The following is a 26,896-nucleotide window of genomic DNA, read 5'->3' as shown; positions in this document are numbered from 1 at the left end:
TAGCTGCAGCCCTGCCATCACTAGTGTGGCTGCATGGAGCTAGAGAAGGTGATTGCTACTTCTTGTGAGACGGGGATTTCCTAAAAACCCAGCCAACCTGTGTGTATTGCTGGAGTCACGGAGTGACAGCTAGTTTATTGTAAAATCTGCATTATTTTCCTTGCTGCCCTAAGGTTTTGAATGGTCTCCAGTGGGGTGTTAGATTTGAACTGCAAACTCTAGGTTTTTACTGACTTTCTGAGGAGTACTGTACAAGTCAGAGCGTTGTCAACTGTAGGCAGTAATTGTAAATCCACTGCCTTAAAACTGCAAAGTCGTAGAGAAGGTAGTGGGTAACATGTTTCTGTTTTCCCTCATGTCTGAGTCTTTGAAAAATACAGGCTGATCTTTGCTAGTGCTTTGTACCTGTCAGAGCTGGGACACGGTGGGGAGCTGGAAATTTTCGTGCAATTTCAGCCCTGAAGGGGCCTCTTCAAGAGGAGATGCATGATTTCTTTCTCTGTTTAACTTTGATTTGCTTGCTCTATGCACAAGTGAGCGTGCCCAGAGAGAAAACCCACCGCCTTCCTTCAGCAAGCGCCGTCTGTTTCAGACGAAGCACTTGTTTTTGTTAGTTCTTATTTTAGATTGACGTTAGTGGCTTTTTGAACTGTGACACTCGGCAGATATTTCTGCCGTGAAAGCATTTGTGAGGTGCTGCCTGTTTGATAAATGCTGACCAGCAGGCATTACGAGCTTTGACTGATTCTCTGCTCCTGATTATCCTGGCCCTGCTGGAACAGAAGTCAGCAGCTTGTGGACATTATTTAGGTTTCAAACACTGGAGCCGGCGCTGGCTGCGTGCAGTTGTGCCTGGGTGTGATTTCATGAGATGCGATGGGCTGAATTAACAGCTCACCGCAGGCTGAAAAGACAGGGTTTTGCTCTCCCTTCTTCTGCCACGGCTGCGTGCTCCGGCTGCATTGAGCCACTTCCAGCGCTTGTCAAAGCCTGCTATGAACTCATTTAACCTGCTGAAATGGCAGTAAAAAAAAAAAAACAAAAAAAAACAAAAAACAAGCTTCCTTCCTCCTTCTGTCCCCAAACTGCGTCTTTTTCTGCAAGTTTAGTGAATTCAGCTGGCTCATAAAGTGCTTCAGTGGGCAAAGGGAGAGGCCGTCAGGGGTGTGAAGGCTGCCTTCCCCTTTTGGTGGCCGTGAACTGTTTGGTCAGCTCAGAGGGCCACGAAATGTCAGTGCCAGTGTCCCTTGTACCACTGTTACCGTGTTGAGCACCGTGCGTTGGAGCACAGTAAATCTTTCTGGGTGACAGCGGGAGCAGGGGGGCAACAAACTTTGGCTGTTGGCTTTTCTAGCAGTGAAGGCATGAGGTCTCTAGCCTAGGACAGAAAACACTTGCTAATCCAAAAGGCCCAGTCATTAAGGCCATGAAGATTTGCATGATCTAACCTGCCCTAATTTCTCTAATCAGCCCTTTCTTTTTTTTACGTCTTTTATTAAATGAAGAGTTGAGAATGACTTGAAGGGCTTTAAAAATTGCCATCACTCCGTGCACTCGTTACCCTGCCCACTCAAGCTCCTGCTCCAGGTCCTTGGCTACACATTTAGGCCAGATAACTAATTCCGGGGTGCGATGCTCGCTTCTTGTGATGGCTTTTTGTGTGACACGTCTAACTGGGGACTTGGATGTGCTGGGGTTTTCAGCCTGCGCAGGAGGAGAGGAGGGAAGACCAGGAGCCGGACAGCAGAGACCTCGAGGGCCAGGAAGGAGGAGAAGCGAAGGAGGAGTGCACCAAGCCGGAGCCCAGACAGGAGACTCCAGAGACCAAAGCCGACAAGGATTTGAAAGCTGCCCAGAGAGCTGTAAAAAGACACAGAAACATGTACTGCAAAGTTGTCTTGCTGGATGACACCATTTTTGAGTGTGCTGTGGATGTAAGTACATTCAGGGGTTGTTTCTTCTCTTTTCCCTCTCCCTTCTCCTCCTCGAAAACCACCACAAACGCTATTTAATAGGGGTCTAATTTGCTGCCAGTGAATTACATGACAGGCTTTACTGCAGAACAATCTTGCTGTAAGCTATAATAACTTATTTAGTGTGTTGTAAAAATCTCTGTGTGCCTAGGAGCCTTTTTTGTTTATAGCTCTGGAACTTGCAGGGTACTTTGCTTTGTAAAGGTGGAAGTTTTAAAAAAAAGTTACTGCACTTGCTGTTCATCTTCTCGCTCATTTTTATCCCAGAGTTTAGTTTATTGCGTTAGGTTGGGATTGTCTAAATATTTTCTGCCCCTTTCATTTGAATAGAATGTGTTGTCGTGTTGATTTGTGCTTTCTGTTCACCCAGAGTGCCTTTGCCTATCAGGCTGCTGGCTAACATATCTCCTGCAGGTGGATGTAAAGAAAAACAGGCTGCATTTAGCTTGGAGTTGAATATATTTGCAGTAAACAATTTAAAATCATTATGTTGACTTACAGCACCGCAAAACCCTTCATCTGAGAGCTTTTATTTTGCTTTATTTTGTGCATTCTCTCGGAGGGCTGTCTTGCTGTCAGGGCAATAAAAAGCTCGCAGAAATCCTTATTTCAGTATCGAAGCACTTGCCCAGAATATTAATAATCCGGTATTTACCACTCGAGCCTGCTTCCAGCTTGTTTTTCTCCATCCCGCTAGCTCTGCGGGCCGCGGGAGGGTATCGGGGCGTGGGGCTCCCTGTGGAAGCGGTTACCTTGGGTGATCCTGGGCAAGTAGGTCAGCAGTTTGTGTAACAGCACGGCTATTGTCGCTGCGCGGGATCGGCGCCCAGCGCTACCAAAGCCCGGGATGTTTACTGGGGATAGCAGGCTCAGCCCCCAAAAAGCAAATTGTTCTCCAAAAGGCTGGTGCAGCAGCGGTGGCTCTCGGTCCCGCAGCCCCAGTTGGTTTGTCGTGGTGTCGTGAGTGCGTTTGGCAGCCCCCCTCCGGCACTGATCCAGCCCTGCCGTGTTCTGGGTGCTGTCACATCACATGCGGTGTCCCTGGTGCGCTGCTGTGAGTCCGGAGCATCCCATGAGGCACCGAGGAGCAGATGGGCAGGAGCTGCTGTGGCAGCAAGAAGCTCTTGACTTGTCGAGTACCCTTGGCTTTAATGCCAATATAATCCCGTCATAGCATTTTGAGAAGTAATTTATGAAGATGTAATTGGGAAGGGATTGCAAAGGTGTAGGCAAAGACCAGCACAAATGCCTTTATTCGAGAAGAATGGGTGCTTTCAAACCTTCTTTCCCGTTGACAGCCATAGAAGGCTTTTAATTCCGACATGTCTTTAAGTGCCAGTTCACCGAGAAAGCTCCCAGGCTCACGCATGCAGCGTGTTAACGGGGGAGCTGCAGCGCGTGCGCTGACAACCTTACAGCTGAAGGAAGGGCCACAGGAAAACACGGCCGTGGGCTTTGATCAGTAGCCATGCAAACACGACTGAAAGGAGAGCTGCCTGCACAAGCGATGCATTCGCAAAGCTTATTTTGCGTCACTGGAACTGCACTTTCCTTTTAGCAAAGCCTCCAATAGAATTAGCTGCTTGCGGTTACCATAGTTTTGTGCCTCAGGGACGTTTTCCTTCGTGCTTTGGACTAAAAGGGTATCTGCTCCTAGGGCCAGCTCCTTCACTCCGCTTCTGCAGGATTTTGAAAAAAAGAGGAGATGAGAAATGCTCAAAGAGTGTTTCTGGAGGCAAGAAGTTGTGTGCTAAGCAGCCAAAGCTGGGGAAGCTGGGTTGCAGCAGCAGCTCGGGTTGAGGAGAGGGTGGAAACGAGGGTCTTTTGTTCTGAGCCGCTGATTCTTTTCCGAGCCTGCTTCGCCAGGTTGCCCCCAAAAAAACAATGCCCAAAATGGGGGCTGTCAGGGTGGGTTGGAGCAGCAGCTTCGTCCCTCACACTGATCACTGTTTGATCTGCTCCTGATTGTCTGAGAGCCTGGGGCTGGGAGCTGCCAGTGCCATGGGCGTGCTTTGGGAGGGGAAAACCGCACAAATCCTCTGTTTATCGGGATGTTGGAGAAGCTCGGCTTTGGGGGCTTTGGACGTGAAGTTGGTGGGAGCAGGGAGACCTGCTGCAGTTCTCATTGCCTCTCAGTTTGGATTTTGTAAGGAAGAACGCCTTATAGAAAAGAGCATCCAGAAGCAGCCAGGAGATGGGATTTTGAGCTAGCCAGGACTTTTCCCCCTTCTTAGTAGCATCCAGTGTGGTTTTATGTTCCCTTTTTGCAGGCAGAAAGCAGTCTGTGCTAGAAAATGCTTTTCTGTCTATTTGCAGAAACATGCCAAGGGGCAGGATCTACTCAAGAAAGTCTGTGACCACCTCAATCTCCTGGAAGAAGACTACTTTGGTTTGGCCATATGGGACACACCAACCTCCAGGGTAAGAAGTTGCTGGTTTATGGTTTTCTGCACCTGGGTGGATTCAGCTCTGTGCAAGGCTCCATGGACGAGGTGGTGCATAAGCTGCTGATGCTCTTCTTCAAACTACTTTGATCCCCTCCCCAGGAAAAGACTAAGAGGACTTTAAGAATAGGTTAGCCCTGCTTAGATGGCAGAAGGTGGACCTAAATGTTGACACGCTGCAGGGGAACTTCAGTCCTGGAGCCTGTGTTCACTGAAGGCATGCGGCTGAGCAGGCAGCAGCAGTAAAACTGTGGTGGTTCGGGCATGGAGCAGTCATTGCACGTGCCTTAGGTGTTCGTTTAAAGTCTCTGCAGACTTGGAGTGTGGTCCCCGAAGAGGCTTTGGGTTTGCTTTCTCTTCCTTCTCTGACTTGCGACTGCCTTCCTCCTGCTTCGGTAACAAATCAGGGACTTGGAATTCATGCTGGATTTATTTTACCCTGGGCGGCCTCCTCCTCCAGTACAGCGCCAGCAAATGTTGCCATTCTTAATAATGACTGGTTCGGGGGATTCTCTGGGTGGTAATACTGCACTGCACTGGTAGCTTTAGCACCTTTATAATGGGAGCACAGGCAGGGGAGTGGGAGTGAATCAAGGCTTAAAATGTGCAGCGAGTGAGCTCGTAGCAACTGCTGGCTCCCAGCGTGGATTCAGCTTCTGCTGTCTGCGTGCCAGCCAAAGGCAGGCACTCGGAGGACTTCTGGGCTGAGATTTGGGGCTTGGGTTGTTCTTTTTTTGTTTTGTTTTGTATAGAAGATTCTCAACTGGAAAACACGAATGCGTAAGGGCAGTGGTGAGTTTCAGCAGCAAAGTGTACATCCCTTTTCTACGACTATTTTGCCCTTGAAAAGGGAGAGCATGGCAGGAGGAGTGCTGAGTGCCAGCTGGCTGCCCCGGCACTGGTGTCAGCGTTTGTAGGGTTTGGTTCTGAACCGAGGCTTTGCCCTGCAAAAGCAGAACACGTGCACCTCTTCATACCAAAACTCTTACTCATAGGGTTTTAGTTTAAGGGCTTTGTTTGGTTAGACCTGAGCAGTGTCTTATCTTTTAAACCCCTGGTTATGCTTTAACTCGAGCAATTACTCAAGCTCTGTTTAATGAAGCTAGCCAAAAGTGTGCGGAATTGAAAACAAGGGGCCACCTTCATCTCCTCTAGACCAGCTACGTTGGTCCACGCTCTGACTATTCACCTATAGCTTTGCTTATGGGCAAGGTTACGGTGGCTGCAATATATATTAGTCGTTAAAAGGCTCAATAATTGAAAGTATGGATTTTTAATTCAGGCAAAACACGGCTCGATTTGTCCTGTTTGTGCTGGGGGCAGCGTGCTGCCGCATCTGCCGGAGCCGTGTGCCGCCGATCGCTTGCTCCGATCGCTTGCAGGAGCGCCGCGATTCTTCTGAAGGCAGACACGTGCACTTCCTTCGCCCCCGCTTGACGTGAGCTGGGAGGCCGTGCAGCTTTTTAACCGTAGAGACTGAAAACAGATAGTTCTGTCAGGTTTGCGTGTCAGAGCCGGGAGAGGAGGAAGGAAAAGAGCTGCGCATGGGGTTAGCTCCAGTGCAGAGTAAGCTGCTCGCCTGGAGACTGTTTTGTTGTGATGGGGGAAAACACTGTGGGGTTTTCTGTTGGTTGTTTTTTGTTTTCCTTTTTTTAATCTTTCTGGTTACGCGTCATTGAACTTGAAAACCTCAAGCTCCGTCTCTCTCTGTAACTTCAGAACCCTGACACTGAATTACCGAGTGGCTGGTAGAAACGATCGTGATAGGAAGTCAGCAGAGGAGCTTCTGCAGCTGCGCTGAGCGGGCAGGGAGATGCACGTCTATGTTCATGGGCAGGGAGAGGTTGTGTGCAGGTTTTCCCTTACTTAAGCAATAACCCTTCCTGCGGACAGGCAATCCAAGCAGGAATTACAGAGGGTGAAGGTGGAAAGAGCAGCTGCTTGGCGCTGAAGCAGTCGTGGTACTGGTATGTGCATCGAGATGCTCTGCTTCAAAGAGTGGCTGTGACTGGAAAGCAAGCGGGCCTGATACGTCTACCTTTCAGATGGATTTCCTATCACTGGTTTTATAGGTTAGAGGAGCAAGCACATAAAAAGATAAGATTACGTCTAAGTGTCGCTGTCTCCCTGCCATCAAGCTGAATGTCCTTCTAGGCAGGAAAGATTAGCTGGGAGGATTCAGTGAGTCAGTTCTTTCACCTCAGGAGACCTGGATGTCCAAATCCTGTTCAGACCTCACAAAAATGACCGTGATGGTTGCCTGTAGCCTCTCCAGGAGGGCTGAGAGCATCGTTCCAGCCCCTCTGGGCGGCAAATTGCGGCCTCTGCAAAGGACGGGCTCAGCCTCGGCGTGCCAGGAGTTGCTCTGACCGTGCTGGCAAAAACAGGAGTGGTTTTCTGAGGCTTACGTTGCACGAGCATCCCACAAACCCCCAAATTACAGAGGGGGGAAAAAAGGATGTATTTCTAAATTTGTAGCTGAGATAATTACTAGAAACTTGAGTCATACTTAAAAGAGACTAAGTTTATGTCACGCTTGCCAGCTACTGGATGTTTTCACTCCTGTTTCAGCAGTTAGGTTGTTAAAGAACGTAGCTAATAATAGAAAGTCTTGGCGACCCTTGTTCTGAGTAGGGCAAGTATGTGGATGGGGTGCCTAAAATGAATGCCTATGTCCAATTTGTCTGGTTTTAAAGGTCTTTGAGAAAAAATGTGTTGCACAAGTGCCCCTCTTGGCTGGATGTGGCTGAGACCATGCCCGCTGGTATGTGCTTGCTGCCTTTTATGCTGCAATATTTGTAAAAGTAGGATCTGACAGGGCAAAATATGCTGGGCAGAGTTCCCTTGGGTGCTGTTGCTTTGTTGTCAGGAGCCGCCATAAATTCCTTCATTTAAATCCTTTTCTGTAAAGAGCCTCCGTGTGGTGTGGGATGCTCATCAGCTGCGTGTGCTGAGCCTCTGAATTAATAGGGTCGCCTCGATGGAGAGAAGAGCTTCAGATTGGACCCATGTTCCTTGTTCCTCTCCTAGGAGTACTTCGTACGTGAGGGATTGGAAATACGCACAGGGACCGCAGACTGGAGTAAAAGTTTCAGAAAATGCTGTATATCTTCAGTTTCCATGGCTGCATTTGTGTCAAACGTTGTCGCCTTGCTGTATTTTTAGCGAGTTGCAGTTTGCTGTGGTGTTTCTGTAACGTCTGTTAAACTGTGAATGTTTTTATCCTCTTACAGACATGGCTGGATCCTGCCAAAGAAATAAAAAAACAGGTTCATGGTAAGTAGATCAAATTTATCATGTGGGTGTGTGTGGCTTCTCTCCCTTCCCTGTTTGCGTGTGGTTCTGGGCGCAGTCCTGAGTGCCCAGGGATCGGTGAGAGTTCAAGTCAGGGTGTCTGGCAGGGATCAGCTCAAGTTCAAGCAGTCTGTGCTTCCTTTCTCTTTTTCTTTGGTACTTGGCGATGCTCTAGAATTAAGGAAAAGTGTGATTTCCTTGCAAAAACGTAGCCAGGGATGTGTTCGTCCTGTGCAAAGCCGTGCTGTCCTCACTACCATGCAGCACTGAAATGGGATGGGAAGGTAGACGTCAGGGGGCACCATTTAAAGCCAAAAGGAGCCGGGGAGAGCCTGAGCAAAGTTGCCTGCTGGAGCAAGGTTTCGTGGACTCCGAGGCTGTTTCGGAGCCCAAATCAGGGTACTGGAATGATAAACAAAGGGCTCGAGTAGTATCAGGACAAATGCCAGATGCTCTCTGGAGTATTTTAAGTTTTGCTAGCACTGAATTAGTTCAAGACGAGGGCAGTGTCAAAGTTAAATAAACTCCAGAGGCTTTTGTTTTGTTTCAGGAACAAGCCTAAGGTCTGACAGCCTCACGAGTCAAACGCTGCTCTCTGTACGCGTGGTGGGGGCGCAGGACGAGGCGTGTCAGCACTGCCCGGGGGGGGAAATGCTGCAGGGCTGTGGAGTAGGAAAAGCTCCTGCTTTTATCAGCTTCTCTTTGAGTCAATAACAGGATGTGTGTAAAGGGCACGAGCTGCTCCTGCCTTGCAGTGCAGTGCAGGTAAAATTCAGCCAGTGTGGGTAACAAACAACCTGCTGTACGATCCGTCCCTGTGAGATGCTTTAAATGGCACGTTACTGGAGTTTACTTGAAGAAGCTGTGTTGGTGTACGTGTACAGGGAGCCAGGCTCTGTGTCTCCCTTGCAATGCACAGGAAAACTCTGCTACCTAAGCTGTCTTCTTGAAATAACTTGTGTTGAACTCTGTATAATGAAGGCAAGGTGCCTTGTGTTCAATGCCGTTTGCGGTGTTGCCCTAAGAAGTAAATCCATAAATGGTGTGGTTGCGATTTTGATAAATCCCTTAGCAAGTTAACAGCAAGGGTATCTTGTCTTTCTGACGTAAATATTTTGAAACTACGCTGCTAAAGGGCACAGCAGGGGAGAGCTGCGACTGAAAATTAGTTCTGGAGTGCTTAATGGGTCTGTCAGGACGATTTTCTGTGCCTAAACATGATTATTCTTTTCGAGGAAGAGAGGGAGCCTTGGCTCGAACTCTTCAGAAAGAGTTAAGGATTAACTGTTAAGAAAGATAAAAAATTTGGTAGCTTGAGTGTCCTGCTTAAAAGAGGAGGCAGGGGGCATTTCCACCGTAGGCAAGCAGCTCTCATTTGGCTGTTCCCACACCAGCATGCGATGTACACGCACACGATTAAATATTAGTCCCAGAGCTGCACTTGTGTGGTTGCTGTGTGGGGTGATGGAGAGCTGCATTTTAGGTACGCATGACGGTGTACACGAGTAAGTCGTGCAGCTGTGTTATTTAGCTAGGCAGAGGCTAGCCATACCACAAATAATGTCTATTGTAGATATAATTAAGGGAGCCCTCGCTCCATTTAACGTGTGCAGCATTGCTGCACGAGGTTTGCAGCAAGCTTTATTGGAGTATTTAGGTCTCGACTTGTCAAGCTCTTCCTGTCGCAGCGCTCACTGTTTCTTCCAGCGACTGCTGCTTGCATTGTGCTGAGGTTCAGCTGTGGTCCAACCACACGACCACGGCGCATTAGGCTGTTGAGTGGATTAGCACATCTGTTCCTTACGAGAAATTTGAAAATTGGGTCAAGTGATAAAATACCAATTCATTAACCTATGGCACATGTCCGACCTCTCTTCGTGAGTCTTTTGTTTTAATCAGTGAAAAAATATTTGAGTAAGTTAGCCTCTTAGCAATGAATTTATTTCTTTTTCCACAAGTTGTGACATTTTTCACGTGTACTTGTCTGCCCTGCTTTGTTTGTTCGTGCGTGTTTCCTAGCTCTTGTAAATGAAATCATGTCTTACACCGCCTGCTTAAGCAGCAGCTAGCAGTGTGAGTGAGCAGCATTAAAAATCAGTATTACCATCTCGTAGCTGCCTATCGTGAAGCTGTTCTGGTGGGCTTATTTTTCTCCAACTTTCCTTTGTAATTTCAGGAGGCCCCTGGGATTTTACCTTCAATGTCAAGTTTTATCCACCAGATCCCGCACAACTGACAGAGGATATAACGAGGTGAGTTCCCTGCTAATTGTGCTGCCAGATAGTGAGCTTACCGAGCAAAGCAGTGAGCTGTTTTGGGAAACCACGGGAACTGGCTGATTGAGTAGAAATTGTTAATACTGAAGTGTTATTTTATCCTTCAACAGGATGACCAATGTCTTGAGGAGCTGTTGGGAGGGGTTACTGTTGTTTGGTTTTAGTGGTCATGTGTGTGGGAACTTTCCCTCTCTTCACTGAAGCACACACGCATAAAGCAGTGCCATTGATGATCCTGGCACGTGTATATTTGAATAGAAAAGTACACTTCTATTCTAAAATAATTTCTTCTGATAGTAAGTGTCCTCTGCTTCTTTTCCAGCGCGGAGGTGACCTTAGGTCCTTCTATCCTCCATGCTTTTGACTGTGTGAATGTTGCCCTCTAATTAAAAATACATGTTAGAAACAAACATCATGCTTCATTCATCAGTAGTATAAAAAAAGATGTTCAGTGCTCGAGAACAAGTTTCTTAAGGTCATTATATTCTCTGTTAATAGCGTTTTTTGTTTTTATTCCCCAAAGGTATTACTTGTGTCTTCAGCTTCGACAAGACATCGTTACGGGGCGGCTGCCTTGTTCCTTTGCGACTTTGGCTCTGCTGGGCTCATACACAGTCCAGTCCGAGCTGGGAGACTATGACCCTGATCTACACAGCGCAGATTATATCAGTGAATTTAAACTGGCCCCAAACCAGACTAAAGAGCTTGAAGAGAAGGTTATGGAACTTCATAAAACATACAGGTAAGGTACAGTGGCCGGTGAATTCATTTGTGCATGGCAGCGTGAAGGCAGCAGGTGGAATAATGGGATTTTCTGGTATTTTTCCCACCTCTGCTCTATGGTTTTGGTTTCATGCTGCACCAATTTTTATGGCAGCAACAGAAGCTTTAGCAGTAAGGTGTAAATTTTCAGTTACTGAAAAAATCAGCTAATCTAAAAAGATCTAATATTTTAAAGTTATAACAGAATCCTTCCAGTGTATGGGATTCTTTCTTCCTGCTTGAAGAAGAAACTACGCTTTTCGTTTATTTTTTTTTAACAGGTGCCCCACGTGGGTGCTTCTTCTCAACAATATCCATGAAAGCGGGCTTTACTTCATGTGAAAAGTTTGCTTCTTTCAACCTTGTTCTTTGTCTTTTTGTGTTTCTGCTTTTGGATTTATTTTGGATTTTTTTTTTGGATTTCTGAATTTATATTTTTTTGGATTGTAATCTGGTTGGAACAGATCCTGTCTCTGTGTAGCCTGCAGCATGTTTGGGGTTTTCTGCCGCCTGTTATTAAGTAGCGTGTTATAATGTGGAAGTATTCCAGATAATGCTCGAGGTATAAAGCTGCAGCTAGGCTCTCCTCCTCGTGTTTCTGAGTGCAGCAGTGATCTGGGCAGATGTGTCTTGTTCTGGTGAGGTTGGAAGAGTCCTGTGAGTCCTTCTGATACGAGATTTGAGAGTCATAACATTTTGAGCTTGTTTTTCTAGATGCTCTCGAGTGCTTTGATCGCAGAAGCTCCGCAGAGCGCTGTGCTTAGTGACACGGAGAGCATCCGTGGCCAGCAAGCAGCTTCTGCACAGTTCAGAGTTCACAGTTCAGATCAGTACGTTTGGGCTTTGGGGGAAAAAAGCCCATAAAACTGCTCCCAGATACTGAGGCCTTGTGGAGCCCCTTGACCTGTGGAAAGCTGCTGGCTGTGACACTAATAACGAGAGCAGAGCAGAGCAGAGACCTCGCAGGCACATGGAAGCTAATAACCTAAGTGCAGCACTAGAGGGTGGAGGGACGCCCCGGCTGTTACCAAAGCTACAATTAACACCTCACTCAGCCCCCGCAAATCGATACTCTAAATTGATTCCCCTCCATTTGCACTGAGAGGAGAGGAAATGAGGGAAAATAAGTACTGGGCCACTGACAGGCTTCATGACTTGAAGTCAAAGGCCGTCAGCTGTCCTGGAAGTGGCAGATCGCATTGCTGAATTATTCATGGCTGCATTACAAGGCTGCCTCACAGTATGGGATGTAGATTTATTTAATGAACTAGTGTGTGCAGGAGGAAGGTTATAATCTGTCCCCGTTTCATTTCTCATCCATATTCTAACGTTAAACTGTCCAGTGGAAAACTTACCTGCTGAGCTATGCTCTGTCTCTTGCTGCTTTATTTGCAAAGCACAAAGCGTGTGCTGGAGATGGTCACTGCTCTCAGGTCTTGCACAGGGGATTGTCCTCACTGTGCTCACTGTCCAGCACCACTAAATACCTCTATTTACATTGCCCACGAGATGTATGCGGGTGTTCAGTAAGAAAGACATCAAAGCAGCGAGCAAAATGAAATGTATGCAACGGAATACTCCCCCAGCAGAGCTGTTAGAGGCACCTTGCACAACAGAAACTTATTAACAAGGGCGCTTCAATAACACCGATAATAGCCTCCATTATCGGGATGTTTCTCTTAAGGGAAGTTCTGATGTGTTGCCTCTCCTGCAGACAGGGTACCATCTGTTCCCAGAAAACGTCTCATTCATCTAGTCTGCCCCAGCAGGGATCTCTGCTAAGTGATTTCAGCTGTCCTTGCCTTTCGTTTGGAGAACAATAGCTGGGTTTGGGAAGGTCTCAAGGCGGTACTTCTAGGTGCACAGTACGTGTCACCCTTTGCCTTCAGCTTAATTGCTGTTTCTTCCGCAGCATCAGGTTTTGTACCCTGCACGTCCTCGCCACATAGCTTGCTTTCAAGTCTGGTGTCTGTAGAGCTCCGCAGAAATACGGTGCATCTGTTCATGAGGATGTCTCAAAGCACAAATTTGTGCATTCTGAGTAACTTAATAATTAATCATCTGGGCACAGATTCGTCTGTGTTCAAAGCAAAAGATCTAACAAGTAAATGGTTCTGTGAAGTCTGATGTGTCCCCTCTTAACTCTCCATTTATGAGAGTACCGAGCCCTTCCTCTCTTTCCCCAGATCCATGACTCCAGCCCAAGCAGATCTGGAATTTCTTGAGAATGCAAAAAAGCTGTCCATGTACGGAGTTGACCTTCACCAAGCCAAGGTGAGAATCAGTGCGTGTGCACCAACTGTAGATCTTGTAAATTGACTGTTCTTCCCTTGTTAGGAGCAAGTTTACCCATTTCAGGAAGCCCCTTTTGAAGGATATAGGAAGTAAGCTGGCTACTGTTACAAAAGCATAGACACACAAAAGAAATGCTCAAGGCATTGTTGCAAGCATTGTAAGAGAAGTGATTCTTCCTGATTACTCATTATTTAAATATTATAGGAAGCTTAACAAAGCTGCTGATGTACAGGGGTCCTTGCCCTGAGGAGCCTGCAAGGTGAGCTGCTCCCTGTGAGGTGAGCTGCTGCTCTCAGAGAAATGCAGGGTAGGCTCTAGGCACAGCCCCTTGAGCAAACAGCATCGCAGAAGGGAGGAGACCGTAAGAAGAAACGTGAAGGAAAAGCAAGTCTGGCCCTGGCTGCTTAAGGAGCTGAAAATGGAAGTCTGGGAGGTGGGGGGATGAATTAAGAACCTCAGGAAAAGACAAAAGGAGTAATTTGGAGGACAAACATTGACCTGAAACTTGTAACCCTGACACCGGTCTCTGCTTAAATCTTCATTTTCTTTCTCAGGACTTGGAAGGAGTGGATATCACTCTGGGAGTCTGTTCCAGTGGCCTTCTTGTTTACAAAGATAAGCTGAGAATCAACCGCTTTCCTTGGCCCAAAGTCTTGAAGATTTCCTACAAACGCAGCAGCTTCTTTATTAAGATTCGGCCAGGGGAGGTACGTTGTGACTTCCTTGGGCTGTTTTGTTCAACTACCTTCTGATTATCACCAACTGAAAAACCTGGAAGGTAGCAAGCTTTCTGCTGAGTGGGCATTTTACACTCTCCCGTGTTTCTGATCTTGACTTGGTTGTAAGTTCTGCTCTTCAAGTAGAGTGCAGCGACTTTGCTGAAGCGCTAAAAGAAACGGTGGGAGCTTTAAGGTGTCATCCAGCACCACCTCCTGGCACAGTGTGGTATTTCCACATCCAGGCTGAAAGCAGTTCCCAGCTGAAATTGATAGAGGACTTCCTCCTTTTTTGGAAACATGGCAGTTCAAAGGCTTTTTGTCTCGCTTTCACTTAAAAACAACAACAACAAGGAAGCAAGTACACATCCCTTTTCCCTTAGCCTGCCTCGGACAGAGGAGAGGGGAGGTGGCTGAGAGGCAGCCGTGGCAAAGCAGCCAGGCTGCTGCTGGAAGTGCTTCCTGGAGGCTGGGGCCATGGCTTTCTGCTCACGCCTCCTGCAGCAGGTGCCTGGGTCCGTAGTACAGCAGTGGAGAGTGCGTAAATTTGTGCCTGAGCGCTTGGAGAGAGGCTGCAGTTGTGGGTCTGCCTCTTTCCTCCTTCCCTTCCTCCTCGTGCTTCAACTGCCACAGCCCATGGAGCGAGCGCAGGGCTCTTGGCCAAGAGCTGCAGGCAGGGCAGGGCAGTGGGCTGGGGACCTTGCTTCTTGCCGCATTTACTTCTTGCTAAACCTAAATAACTTGTGTTTCCTGCAGCAAGAACAGTATGAAAGTACGATTGGATTCAAGCTACCGAGTTACCGGGCAGCAAAGAAGCTGTGGAAAGTTTGTGTTGAGCATCACACGTTTTTCAGGTGAGTTTTCTAAACAGCAGGCTTGTCTTTGTCGGTGTTGACTAACTAATGCTGTAGGGGAGCAGCTGAAAATGAGCACTCCTTCAGTGTTCTTAGGGTTCAGCAACAACTGGAGTGAAATGATTGCAGGGAAATTGTTTGTTGCAATAAATTTCTAGGCAGCTTCCACGTGAGGTCTTCTGTCTTACGTAGATGCGGTGTTCATTGTTAGTATGTGTTGTTTCGTTAATTGAGCATATGCAGAGACTGCTTTAAAATTAAAATAATACAAATGTATTTTAATTTCCCTTTACGTGCTGCTTCCTAGATCTGGAGGCATGCTTTTAAAACATGCGTGTGTGGTTTTCAGGCTGACTTCCACCGAGGCGATCCCCAAGAGCAGGTTCCTGGCGCTGGGCTCCAAGTTCCGCTACAGCGGCCGGACGCAGGCGCAGACCAGGCAGGCGAGCGCCATGATCGACAGACCCGCGCCCCAGTTTGAGAGGACAGCGAGCAAGCGGGCCTCCAGGAGCCTCGACGGAGGTTGGTGCCTGGCGCTTCGTCGCTTTCCAGCAGCGTCCTGGCTGGATCCAGCACGATGCTGTTCACTTGCTGTGTGTCTGACTCTTGCTTTGATGAGAGGTGAAAGGTGATTTAGTGGATTTAGAGTTTTGACTACTTGGAAAACTTTTAAGTACTATTTAAATACCACTAGATTCCCTTCTTTATTTAAAAAAGAAAAAAAAGCAGAACTTTTCACTTTAATACCTGAATATAAAAGATAAACCAAATAGTAGTACCACCAAGAAGTGGCTGACAAAAAAGATGCATGGATGTAGGTGGGTGTTGAAGGCTTATTGCAAAGTTCTGGTATTTCCTCGTTCAACCTCAGCACGTTTTCCTCTTAGCAAATGAGGCATTATCCTATACTAGGATGTTTGTTTAATGTAGCTTCTTAAATTACATTATTTGCCTCAGTGGGGAGAGTTTTGCCACTGCTGTTTGAAACTTTGTTGGTGTCTGTTAAAGGGATGCTAATATTGGAGTTTGTGGCACATCGATTAGGTGGGCTCTTCCCTGACATTTCTAAACGGTAGCAGCAGACTAGAGGAGGTGAGGTGTGAAAGGGGGAGTGCGTGAGTTTGCTGCCCGTGAGCTGGGTCGTGGGGTGCTTGTAAAATCAGGACCCGGGGCTGCAATCCCGTACCTGAATGTCAGAGCATGGAAAGAGAAGCCTGTGAATGTAACGCTTCTGTCCCGGTTGAAGTCTGCAGCCTTTCTCCATCTGCTGTGTGGGCAGTTGTTAACATGTGCGCCATTTCTTCAGCTAAACGTGCGACTCAAAAAGTTGAGTTCAGAGCCGTAGAGGAAGAGAAGCAGGAGGAGGTGGTGGTGGTTGAGGTTCCTGAACCAAAACCCGCGGATCAGTTCCCAGAGAAGCCAGGTATAGCGGTGGTGGCTACAAATCTCTGCAGCGCCTTTCCTATCCTTTCCCCACTGAGACGCCTTTACATGCTTGTTCCTGACAACTCTGAAAAGTTTCACCAAACCTGGCGGCTTTCTTTTTCGTTTCTTTGCAAGAAGAGTTCCGCAGTCAGAGGATGGGCAGCTCTGGGAGTCTGGAGACTTGTTAAATTTCTGCCTTGCACCTGGCCGGACAGTAATTTGGGGAGGTGGGGGAATGTTTAGGATGTACTGGCACTTAAGACCTGTCTCCGTATTAAATTTTGGTGGTTTTATAAATGTGGATTAGAAAACTTCAAAGTTCTTTACCTGTGATCCTGAAACTTCTTGTAAAGCTTCTGAAAGATTTCATCCCTGGAACTGCTTGCAATTTTTAAGCCTATTTTGGTTTCTGTTGGTGGTTTTGAGAAATGCCTTCCATTTTGCTACATGGAGCCTAGATTTCTCTTAAGATAGGTATTACTATAAATATTTATGCCCTCTAAACAGATGTTTGTAGGTACAACAGTATATTTGAATATTAATGAGTGTATCATAGCAGTAGTGGTGTCAAATATTTACTTTCTTCCTCACATAAATAGGGAATGCCTGTGCTGCGTTAGGACTGGAGATAATTCATATGCAAATACATTGTGTGCTTTTCTACTTCCCTTCTTCTACCTTGAAGATTTTACAGTGTGCTTTTGACATCACTGCTTTTCTGGTCTGAAATCTAGATCAAGGTTTCCTCGAGTGACGTGGCTGACTCCTCTACCTCTGTGTCCCGCTCTATTCCTACTAGTCAGCGTAGCCTGGCAGTGAAAACCCATTGCTGTAAAAGCAGAAGATGGAGAGTTAAAATTTAAGACCCCGGGACGGATGGCTGCATGTTCTTAATTTTCAGATTTGAGAGCTGGGAGCGAGCGAGGTGCTCGAGACCAAGTTTTCCTGTCCCCCCATAGCTCAGCTCTGTCCCTGCCTAGGAAAGAAGCTCACAAAGCTTTTTCACGTTGCTTTTAACTCTCACCTAATCCACTGTTGGGACCAGCAGTGCTAGAAGGACTGACAGGCAGCTGCACTGTGGAGAATTATTACTAATCAACCTGGTTTAGAAACTCGTTGCTGTTCTCAGATGCTGCCTGGTTGAGGAATCTGAGCTGTGTCCTGTGCTGCGGTGACTGTTGTGTGTCCGCGCCGGTCTCCAGACGCTTTACTAATGCATGCAAAACTCTTCTAGCCAAGCACGTGCTTGAAAATTTTGAAATGAAACCCATTGCAGAGGAGGAAGAGGAGGAGGAGGAGAAGGTAGAGGTGGCTCAGGTTCCCGTTGCCAAGCCGAAGCCGCCAGAACCGTTGCAGAAGCGGTCAGGTACAGCCGCAGCAGCGCGGTGCCGGCCGCCCGCGCCGCAGCCTGCGGGGTTGAAGTGGTTGAAGTGCTGCAGGACAGAGGCTGCGTTGTTTGCAGTGGTGTTAATGCCATTAAAATCGCAGGGTAGCTTTTGCAGGTGTGCTGGACCCTGCCGCTGTAACCCTCGAGTGTTTCCTACCAGGGTTTGCCTCTGCGTGAAACGCGAGTGGAGTGTCGTGCGGTGGCTTGGCTGTATGGTGGAATTAATGGCATCTGTGTGTGATGGCCTTCTAACGCTCCCGGGTCACTGTCCCTAAAAATCAGGCCGTGGGGGTCACCTCCACGCCGCTCCTCCCCAGCTGGGTTTTCTTTCAGCAGCTTCACAGCTACGCCCCCGTCATAACTCAAAGCAGGGTCGGTCGTTACAGGAAGAGGAGACTGAAGGTGTGGAGGGGGTAACTGCGACCTTCACCTGGTTTTGTGAATGTTACGGCAAATACCGAACCAGTCCTCGCACTTGGTACCTGCTACAGCAGAGCAAACAGCAGCGACTGTGTTAGCCCCGAACCTGAGCACGTCTAAGAGTCTCCTACTGCTGCCACCCCTTCCTCTTACTCACCTCCTTCGCCCTTTTTCCTCCTCTTGACACTTTTCTTCCAATATGTACCATTTCCTTGGCCAGGATGATAAAGATCAGTATTTTAAGTCGTGTACTTTGGAGTAGTGCTTTGTACTGTGTTTAAATCCAGAGCAGCATATCAGAAGAGCTAGAGGCAGTTAATCAGGTAAACCTAACCAGAGTAACGCACTTCTGGACAGAACACAGCTCATCGCTGAATGGCAAAGGAAAAGCTCGGTGCCTTTTATCATTTTTGCTGTGTCTCGATGCTCTGAAGCACTGTGAAAGAAGCACAGGTCCCTAAAGAGAGGCGGCCGTGCAGATTTACTGCTGGCAGTATTTCCTTTTCTGTTTGGTCTTCAAGGTGCCATTTTGACACACACAAAACATTTTTAGCCAAACGTGTTCTTGGCAATGTTGAGATAAGCCCAGTTGAAGAAGAGGAAGAAAAATTGGTGGTGATGAGAGAATTAAGAGCAGGTCCTGCAGGAGCCGGCTACCACCGCGACGGCTCTTCCCACCCGTATGGTTTGTGTGTCGTCGTTCTAAGCCTGACCGTGTCTGCCATGTCACAGCCCCTGCGTACAACCTCTCCGGCAGCTGTCACCGCTTCTGGGGCGTAAATAACACCAAGACGCTGGGCCGTTTGCCTTTGTGAAAGGATAAAATACCTGGTGCGCGGAAATGAGCTGCCGTGCTGAAGAATGGCGGAGAGGGTGCAGGGAGTGGCGGTGGTTTGGGCTTCTAGTGTGGATTTGCAGCAAGACCCAGTCTCCAGGAGTTTGCTTTAGAAGTGGAATTTTGGTCTCTGACAAATCGGGGTCTTGCTTTTTTGACTGTCTTGCAAGTTTTTGACCACACGGACGATACCTGATTCCGTACACTTTTTAGACACCCAGATGAGAGGCAGTTATCTGCTCAGTGAAAGGTGAAATGGCAACTCTCATCGAGGAGTTACTTAAAATTATAATTTATTTTTTAATGCCAAATTTTCTGGTGTCTTTGACTAGCTGGGTGGACACTAGTAACCTAGTATTGACTGCGGTAATTCACAGCGTGCCTTTTCCTTTATAAACTATGACTTTTTAAATATGACTAGGTATATTTATAGTGGAACAGCCAAAAAAGCAGCATCAGGAGAGCTAAATAGTTCATCATATCTATAGATACGCACCATGAATTACTTGCGGGCTGGCTTTGTTGCCCAGGATTAGCTTGAATATGGCTGGAAGTGTCAGCTCTCAGAGATCAGGAGCATGTCTGGGAAGTCAGAACTCAAGGAAAGGAGGAGGCAGTTGATTTTGTGCATACCTAGTGCTCTTGTTTAAGACAGTCATCCTCTTGAAAGACGATTTCTTTGAAGCATGTTGTTAATTTCTGCATTTTCACCGATTTGGAGATAATAGATATCTTCTTAGGGCGGTGTCTTGTGCTGCAGCAGGAGTTATCCATCTCAGACCACAGCGTGAGTCTGCTTTGAAGGCCACCTGCACGTTGCTGTAAAGTTTTATGGAGAAATGCTTGTAGGGTTTGTTTGTGTTTTTCTTCTTTGGATTGACAAAAAGTTTGGGGAAATGGGGGAAAAAACGAAGACGGTCTTGCTCTTCCAGAAACCATCCGTTTCTGGTTGAGGACATCCAAAGGAAGTCAGGAATTCACCGCAGCTCTTAAGTGTTTCTATTTTAAAGGTTGCATCGTAATGGACCTCTGTTTCACTTGTGTCTGAAAGACCCAGGAATCAATGGCACAACGTCAAAAATAGATTAGCCTTTCTGGCGTGGCTTCTCTGCAGAGTGCAAGCTTGCTTTTTGTAAACCATCTCGTGTGGGGTTTTATTTTATTTTATTTCAACCATAAGGAAAATAATCTCAACTTTCCCATACTAAACGCACAAGCTGCTTTGCTCAACATCTTTTTCCCCCTCTCCCCCCTTCTCCCTCCTCCCTTTCTCTTGAAACTACAGCACTGTAATTCGGGAAGACTTTGCCCGGAGCTTTGCCCGCTCTGAACCTTGTTGCTGTCTGTCTCTCCCACCCTCAGCAGTGGCAGTGATAACACCCGAGAGGAGCCCCCGGCCCACCTCTGCCCCGGCCATCGCCCAGAGCCACCTCACTGAAGCTGTCCCAGCTAAGCCCGATGTGAAGGAAGCCATCGCTGTGTCCAAAGCAGAAAAGGAAGCAGTGAAAGCTGAGACCAAACGCGAAGAGATCCCACCAGAGAGAGCCAAGGCAGAGCCAGCTGATGCATCCAAGGTATGGCAGTCCGGGCTCTCTTTGGAAGGGGCTGGTGCCAGGCTGGAGCCGCAGCTCAAAACCAGCCCGAGCAGCAGCTCTGGGCACCTTCCCTTCCTCAGTGATGATGAAGGGGACTCCTCACCCAGGCAGTGGATGGGAGGGATGTACGGGGACGTGGGGCCGAGAGAATTCCCAGCCCTGCCCCTCAGGATACAAGGAGGAGGATGTCCGTGTGAAGGCAGGGCAGTTCTGCCTTTGGTAGTTCCAGCCTAAACCCATCTTGCTGATACATCAGTTAAAAAATGGGCAAGAATTGCACACGTTAATCATTTGAGTTCACGGTACTTGAATTTTGGGGCTCACCCTTTGCTAAGCTGTGTCTGCTGTTTGCTGGTACGACAGCAGGAGGGATTCCAGTGAAAGCAGCGACACAGACCAGGTCCGCAGCCAAGTGTCTAAATGCAAAGGTTTTTTAAATTGATGTGCTTTCCCTGGGTGTTTCGGAAAACTAGGCAGAAACTTTTATTGTTAACGGTGCTGTTCAGACCTTGAAGGGGGATTATTTAAATGAAATTTTTTAGAGAATGCTCACGCTTTCCACAGATGTCTGAGACCTCTGCTGGTGTTGATATGATACTGATATATGTGTATTGGTATTTTAAGTCAAAATGGTGTGTAAAAAAAAAATTGTTCGTATTACAGTGTCCTTAATATTCTGCAAATCTTATTGACTGGAAGCTTTCAGTGTTGCAGCAGAGGTGCATGCCTTGAGTTACAATTTCCACATTACCCTGATGTTCAGTTGTTCTCTGCATTCCTGGAACCACATTTTTCCTGTGACATGTTATGCATATGGTCTTGTATGCATAAAAGCCACCAGATATATGGTCTCGTGTGCCATACTCCCTGGGAGATCACTGTCAGTTAGGGTTGGGAAGTGGAGATAAAGAAAGGACAGCTGCTTTAAAAAAAAATCTTGGTCTGTATGGCCAGTAAGTTCAAAATGAAAATGCTAAAGGAGATCTACAGGATGTTGCTTTGAGTATCCCTGTTCCTGCACGGCTGCTGACCCTCCCTACCATTAAACTGAGAATAAGTACGTTTTATTCATCCCGTTTCCCTTATTACAGGTTTGTGGGTTTCTTTTTTCTTAAATGCTTAAATTGTGTTTGTTTGTTTTTTTTTTTCTTTTAAATGTAGATGTGGGGGGAAATTGTGGATTTGAACGTGCCAAATTTACCCTGTTTCTCAAATGTAGCTGTATCACTTCTTTTAACACCCACCGATGCTTTCACCTTCAGAGTATTTGGCAATCCAGTTTCCCTAAAATGCATTCCTTAAAACGTTAAGACAATCTGGGCTCTCTACTCATGGTCAGTAAAGAACTTAATTTGTGCTGCTGGGTTCATTTTAAAGATAGGTCTCTTCCTACTGACTGTATGACCATATTACAGTATCCGTGCATAACATCTCATTTGCTGGTCTTGAGAAGTTCTGCGTTGATCTGAACATGTTGCTTTGGGTACTGATCTCCCTGGGAGATCCAGCTCTAAATGAGGTTTTAAAACATCGACTGACAAATCTAACGCACGTGGGAAGCCAGCCTTCAGGAGCACTAGAGAGCACTAGCTGCAAATGCAAATACTTCTCAAGCTGAAAGAATTATTTCGACTGCTGTTGAACTAACAGACTGGCGGAGAGCTGCGGTGTTATTAACTCTTTCTGGCAGGCTGCATGTTGGTTTTTGCATGTTCACCCAGCATCTCAAAACCAACTTGATGCAGCTGTGGTTTGAAACTAAATTGTCTCTTGAAAAAAAAAAGTCTACTAACAAGAAATGTTTTTACCAATTTATTTCTTAAATGTAGGTGAGGAAAACGCACACTGAGGTCACAGTACCCACTACGAATGGTGACCAGCCCCAGGTTTGTGCCAATAATTCAGTTAGGTTGCTCACATTTTTGAAGGTTCAACACGGTTAAATGAACCAACAATTTTTGTTGTTTTTTTGTTTTTTATCACTGCCACACAGCAGCAGCCTGCAGAAAAAGAGGAAGAACTGATAAGAATGAGGAAGGTTAGCCATTTTCCACTTTCACCAAACAAATTTGCCATATCATTCATGCATACGTAACCGATTTAAAAAGACAGTGCTCCAATTTCTTCATGTGCTTTGGGTTGGGTTTTTGGTTTTTGTTGTTTTTAAACTGCAACTATCAAATACTTGATGTCAAAGTGAATGGCTTTTTCCCATAGACAGTCTGATTGCTAAAATTTGCATGTTGAATGTTAGAGAGAAACATATACCTATAACTCTATATGACCTGTAAAATTTATCTTTGCTTCTCTGTGACAAATTTAGTTAGAAACCAAAGAAAACCGTATCGTGTGCATTCCAGGAAATGCAAAAAAAAAAAAGTTTAATACTTTTTTGTACTGATTGAGTAATAGGGGAAAAATTCAAGATGGGAAAGGTGTTTTAAGTATAGTTACTATGCACATTGAGACCGTGTAAAAATTACATGTAGAGCACCAAACCAGCCTAGTACATTGTGGCGGGCATGCATCACTATCAGGAATATGAAGTTATTACCTCGTGCAAGGCTTCCACAGCAGCACGGTAAGCTGTCTCTTTGTGGAGAGCAGTGTAAATCAACGCAAAAGCCGATGAAACACTGGGAGCTGTCTCTTTAAAGGACCCATTGCATTTTCCCATTCTCATGAGCCCGAACTTCCATTTCCTGGTGGTGACTCGGTGCAGGCGTTCTTGTGGCTCCGTGGCCCATCCCACACCGGCACAGCGCTGCGCTCCAAACGTTGAGTTAACTTTTTAATTTGCCAATTTGTGAATCCCGCAAGAACAACATTTTAATTTTTTGTGCTTTTCTTTTTTTTGTTCCCCCTTTTCTTTCATTTTCACAGAAAAGATCAAAGAGACTAGATGGTGAAAACATTTATATCAGGCATAGCAATTTAATGTTGGAGGTTTGTATGAACTTGAAGCTTTTTTCAGTTGCGTTTGCCTAGACCTTCTGCGTTCTGTGCTGATCTTTTTCTTCCTCTTCTGCTGCTGCCGCCTTTGTTTTTGCATGCTGTTGCATGAAAGACTTTTTTTTAAGTACGCTTTTGCATGCTGACAGTAAACATGACGATGCGCAGGCATTCTTCCTTCTACCTCTTCTGACTTTCATTCTCTCATACTTACCCAAAATGTATGATTGGCAGAGCCGTGTGCTCAGCCCGCTCTGTTCTTGGACCCGCGGGTGGTAAGCTGGGTGCTCATATCGGCACGAATCGTGGTGGGAGTGCTCGTTTGCAGGTCCCTCCTAGCCTGAAATAAATGATTTTCTTGCGAGCAAAGACAGCCTATGAGAAAGTAAAGTAAATTTCAGTGACCACCATGGCCTTCAGGCCACTGGGACAGCCACGTTGCTTAAAGCAGAGGCACGAAGCCAGCCCATCTTTCAGGTGGGGCCATGTGGGACGGTCGCCGTGATCCTCCTGCGACCGCCCTCTTGCCTTGCAGCATCTCCAGCGGTGCCTCGGTGCTGAGCCCCTGGGGCTGGCCTGGTGGCTCGGAGCGATGTTTGGCTGCAAAGCTGTTCCCTTTGGCTTTGGGAGCCCTTCACCCTTGGCTTCACCCAAGCACAGTCTCAGAACAGAACGTGCCAATCATATATTTTCCTACACACCGTGTTACAGAAGATGTTTGTGGCTTCTGGTACTCCTCTGTTCCTGCCTTACGTGTTTCTACTCAACCTTGCAGCACCAGCAGCTGGTAGGGTTTCCCTGTTGATATCTCTTGAAAGTTGAAGTGTACTAACTGCCTTCTCCTAATCTGAATTTTAAACGTTTTGCAGCTTTGGGGTTTTTTTTTGACTGCTACAATTTAAGCTTTCGGACACGAGTGAGAGGTCAGCAGACGGGCAGAGTTCGGCCACCGCCGGCGCGCTGCGAAGACTGTGCCTGTCGCTTTCTTTAGGCCAACGCGAGCGGCTCCTTCTCCCCTCCTCCAAGCAGAGCTTTTACCTACACGTTGCTCCTCAATGGCTTTTTCCTATCAGTGTGGTGCTGGGCTCTGCTCCCTCGCCCGCCTCCACCCGGTTCTGTTGCAGGTGCTCCAGCCCTCGCCTAGAGGAGGGCTGGCCCCGGCGCCTCACCCCTTTGCTCCTTTTTACTCCCCGCGTTTTGGCAGATCGGGTGACTTCCAGCACAACCGCTTGCGGAGAAATACTCCAGAAGCTGCTGCTTGGTTTTATGGAAAGCCGTTTAACGCTCAGCAACCCGCGCTCCGTGGTCTTAGGAAAAGGCAAAAAGACGAGGGGGAGCTTAATGCTCCGAGGGCTTGTTCCTTAAGATGCTTTTGAGATCGGTTGTGGCTTCACGTGTCGCTCCGGGGCTTTAGCTTCTCTGCAGGCTCTCAGGACCAGCTCGTGGCAGGCAGGCCAGGAGCTTTCTCTTCTCTCAGCCAGGGGCAGCTGGAGGGCTCCCGGACCCACGCAGAGGTCCCGACTTTACCATGGTGTCCTCAGCAGACCTATTCGTGCTTCTTCTAACGAGCAAGCACTTGCCTCGTGCTTTTATCTGGGACAGATGCCAAAGCTGTTGTTTCCCCAGAACCGTGCCAAAAAGAGCAAATGTTGTTAATGAGGCGTTTGGGGCTATAACCCCGTAAACCGAAGGTGGTGTGTCCTGGGTACGCTGCAGGAATGCCGGTATCGGGGTAGGGTGGAGGGGGGCTTCCTTTAGGGGTGCATTTGCTTCCAGAAGCACTTGCTCTCCCATCTTCTAAAATCTATGGGCTGAGTCACAACTAAAAGCATAAGAAGAGCAAAATGTGCCAGTGATGCTTCTACTGACCTTACTTTCCCCTTTTCTAATGAGTGAGGCTTGCTGCTTTTTGGCACTGTCCAGAAAAGTTGTTGTTTGGCTTAAGCCTATTTTATGCAAAAGCTTCGTTTTAAACCAACTGTTTTGCTTGCAAGGAGAGGCTATTTCTGAACACATTAGTCGAACTGAGCTGACTTGCCTTGAAGTCTGTGCATTTATGCTGTAAACTGGCATCGCAGAGTAGAAATCTGGCTCTTTCCAGATCAATAATTTTAGCAGGAGTTTCGTGATTGATCCAGCATAAAGTAAATTCTCAGTTCAATTTTAGAGGTCTACCCTCTCATCTTCAGTCTGAAGTCTAAGGCTCCTATGGTAGCTCTTGGAGATGAGAGGAGAAAAAAAAAGTGATGGGGATATTCTGGGACCACAGATAACTTCCGATAAGATGACAGAATAGATACAAAGAGAACGAGTGAAATTGGAAAAACGTTTCTTAACATTAACTGCATTTATACCCTTGAAAAGTCAGGCTAGCAGAGGGAAAAGAAAGCAAACCCACCTAATTTAGAGGCATGAAATTGAAGAACCCAAACAAACTTAGTCTTGCAATTCAGTAAATCCCACGTGCAGAAATCCCACGAGCTAACAACTCGGCTGTCATCTGTTTCGGTGTAGCTTGAGCTGAAGTGACGGCAAGTCTCGCTCCTGGCAGACACCCCGCTGTGCTGGTTGCAGATTTGCTCGATACGAGACGGGATAGAAAGGAGAGAGGACGTTCCCTTGGTGTGTTTACAGTGTGAGCACAATTGATGGAAGTCGGCAACATCTCTGCTGAGTGCAGCTTTGCTATGTGGCAGCGTAGGCAACTGTAGGTGCCTGTCTCTGTGCCTCCTCATTTATTCTGTCCTTTCACTACTAGGATCTAGATAAGACCCAAGAAGAAATAAAGAAGCACCACGCCAACATCAGCGAGTTGAAGAAGAACTTCATGGAGTCTGTCCCGGAGCCTCGGCCGAGTGAATGGGACAAACGTTTGTCCACTCACTCCCCCTTCCGAACGCTTAACGTCAACGGGCAGATTCCCACGGGAGCGGATGGAGTGAGTACCCTGACGCCACGCGGGTGGTGGCTCGCTGCGTGCCGCTTCCAGGGACGGCCTCGCGAGCTCAGGTCGAGCCTCAGCTCCCCGGAGCTTTGGTTCCATTTGAGGAGACTTTTAACGTGCGTAATGGTCCCTAAGAGAATGGGTGCTTTAGTTTTAGTGCCATAAAAATGCGATTTATTTTTGTGAATTGTATAAAAGCGTAGGAATTTGTCACCTGGTGTCGATACTCCTTTTCCTAGCGTTGCTGTCATCCGTGCTGATAGCGTATTTCGCATGGTTTGACTTATTCCTGGTGCCCCCCCAACCCCCCAAAACCCTAAATTGAAGGGAACATTGCAGGTAATCCAGTGCAGGAACACTCGCATGCCATCCATTTCAAATGTCACTGCAATCTCCAGTTAATCCAGTCACTGCGTTTAGTCTTGCACTGGAATCTGCTAGTGCATACAGGTGTGCTGTGATGAGAGCAGGGCTGTTCATACCTGATGGAAGGCTTTCTCCTTGCAGAAGCTGTGTCTGTGTGTCCGTAGCCACGTACATTCACAGTCCCCTCACTAATTGCCTCCAAAAAAAATAAAACACCTTTTCAAAGAAACCGAGATGGAGCAGCAGAGATGTCTGCCAGCTTGTTTCTTCTTTGATAATAGGCAGCTTCTCTCTTTATATTAATACTGGCACTTCCTGGCTCAGATTTGAAGCTTGTGAGTGAAAGTGGTAATCAGTC

At 47.1% G+C, this 26,896-nt stretch overlaps 1 protein-coding gene across 33 annotated transcripts in view; it reads left to right on the top strand.

Annotated features, from left to right (window-relative positions):
* Positions 1-26,896, top strand: part of EPB41 (erythrocyte membrane protein band 4.1) — an 88,349-nt gene that overhangs the window by 38,141 nt on the left and 23,312 nt on the right. For 10 of the 33 annotated variants that reach the window (XM_066982559.1, XM_066982549.1, XM_066982558.1 and 7 more), the window contains 16 exons: positions 1,704-1,934; positions 4,290-4,394; positions 7,651-7,693; positions 9,888-9,963; positions 10,511-10,729; positions 12,936-13,023; positions 13,599-13,751; positions 14,517-14,614; positions 14,964-15,136; positions 15,921-16,037; positions 17,274-17,405; positions 20,044-20,255; positions 22,106-22,162; positions 22,270-22,314; positions 23,160-23,222; positions 25,987-26,166. In XM_066982559.1, the coding sequence (XP_066838660.1) occupies positions 1,881-1,934; positions 4,290-4,394; positions 7,651-7,693; positions 9,888-9,963; positions 10,511-10,729; positions 12,936-13,023; positions 13,599-13,751; positions 14,517-14,614; positions 14,964-15,136; positions 15,921-16,037; positions 17,274-17,405; positions 20,044-20,255; positions 22,106-22,162; positions 22,270-22,314; positions 23,160-23,222; positions 25,987-26,166 (1,815 nt within the window). In that variant the 5' untranslated portion in view covers positions 1,704-1,880. The remainder of the gene's footprint in view (positions 1-1,703; positions 1,935-4,289; positions 4,395-7,650; positions 7,694-9,887; positions 9,964-10,510; positions 10,730-12,935; positions 13,024-13,598; positions 13,752-14,516; positions 14,615-14,963; positions 15,137-15,920; positions 16,038-17,273; positions 17,406-20,043; positions 20,256-22,105; positions 22,163-22,269; positions 22,315-23,159; positions 23,223-25,986; positions 26,167-26,896) is intronic. The other 23 variants (XM_066982554.1, XM_066982560.1, XM_048073149.2 and 20 more) reach the window with 11 other exon arrangements.

Source organism: Anser cygnoides, chromosome 24 (assembly GCF_040182565.1).
Source record: "Anser cygnoides isolate HZ-2024a breed goose chromosome 24, Taihu_goose_T2T_genome, whole genome shotgun sequence".
Lineage (NCBI taxonomy): Eukaryota > Metazoa > Chordata > Aves > Anseriformes > Anatidae > Anser > Anser cygnoides.
This window is presented reverse-complemented; position numbering and strand designations above follow the sequence as displayed.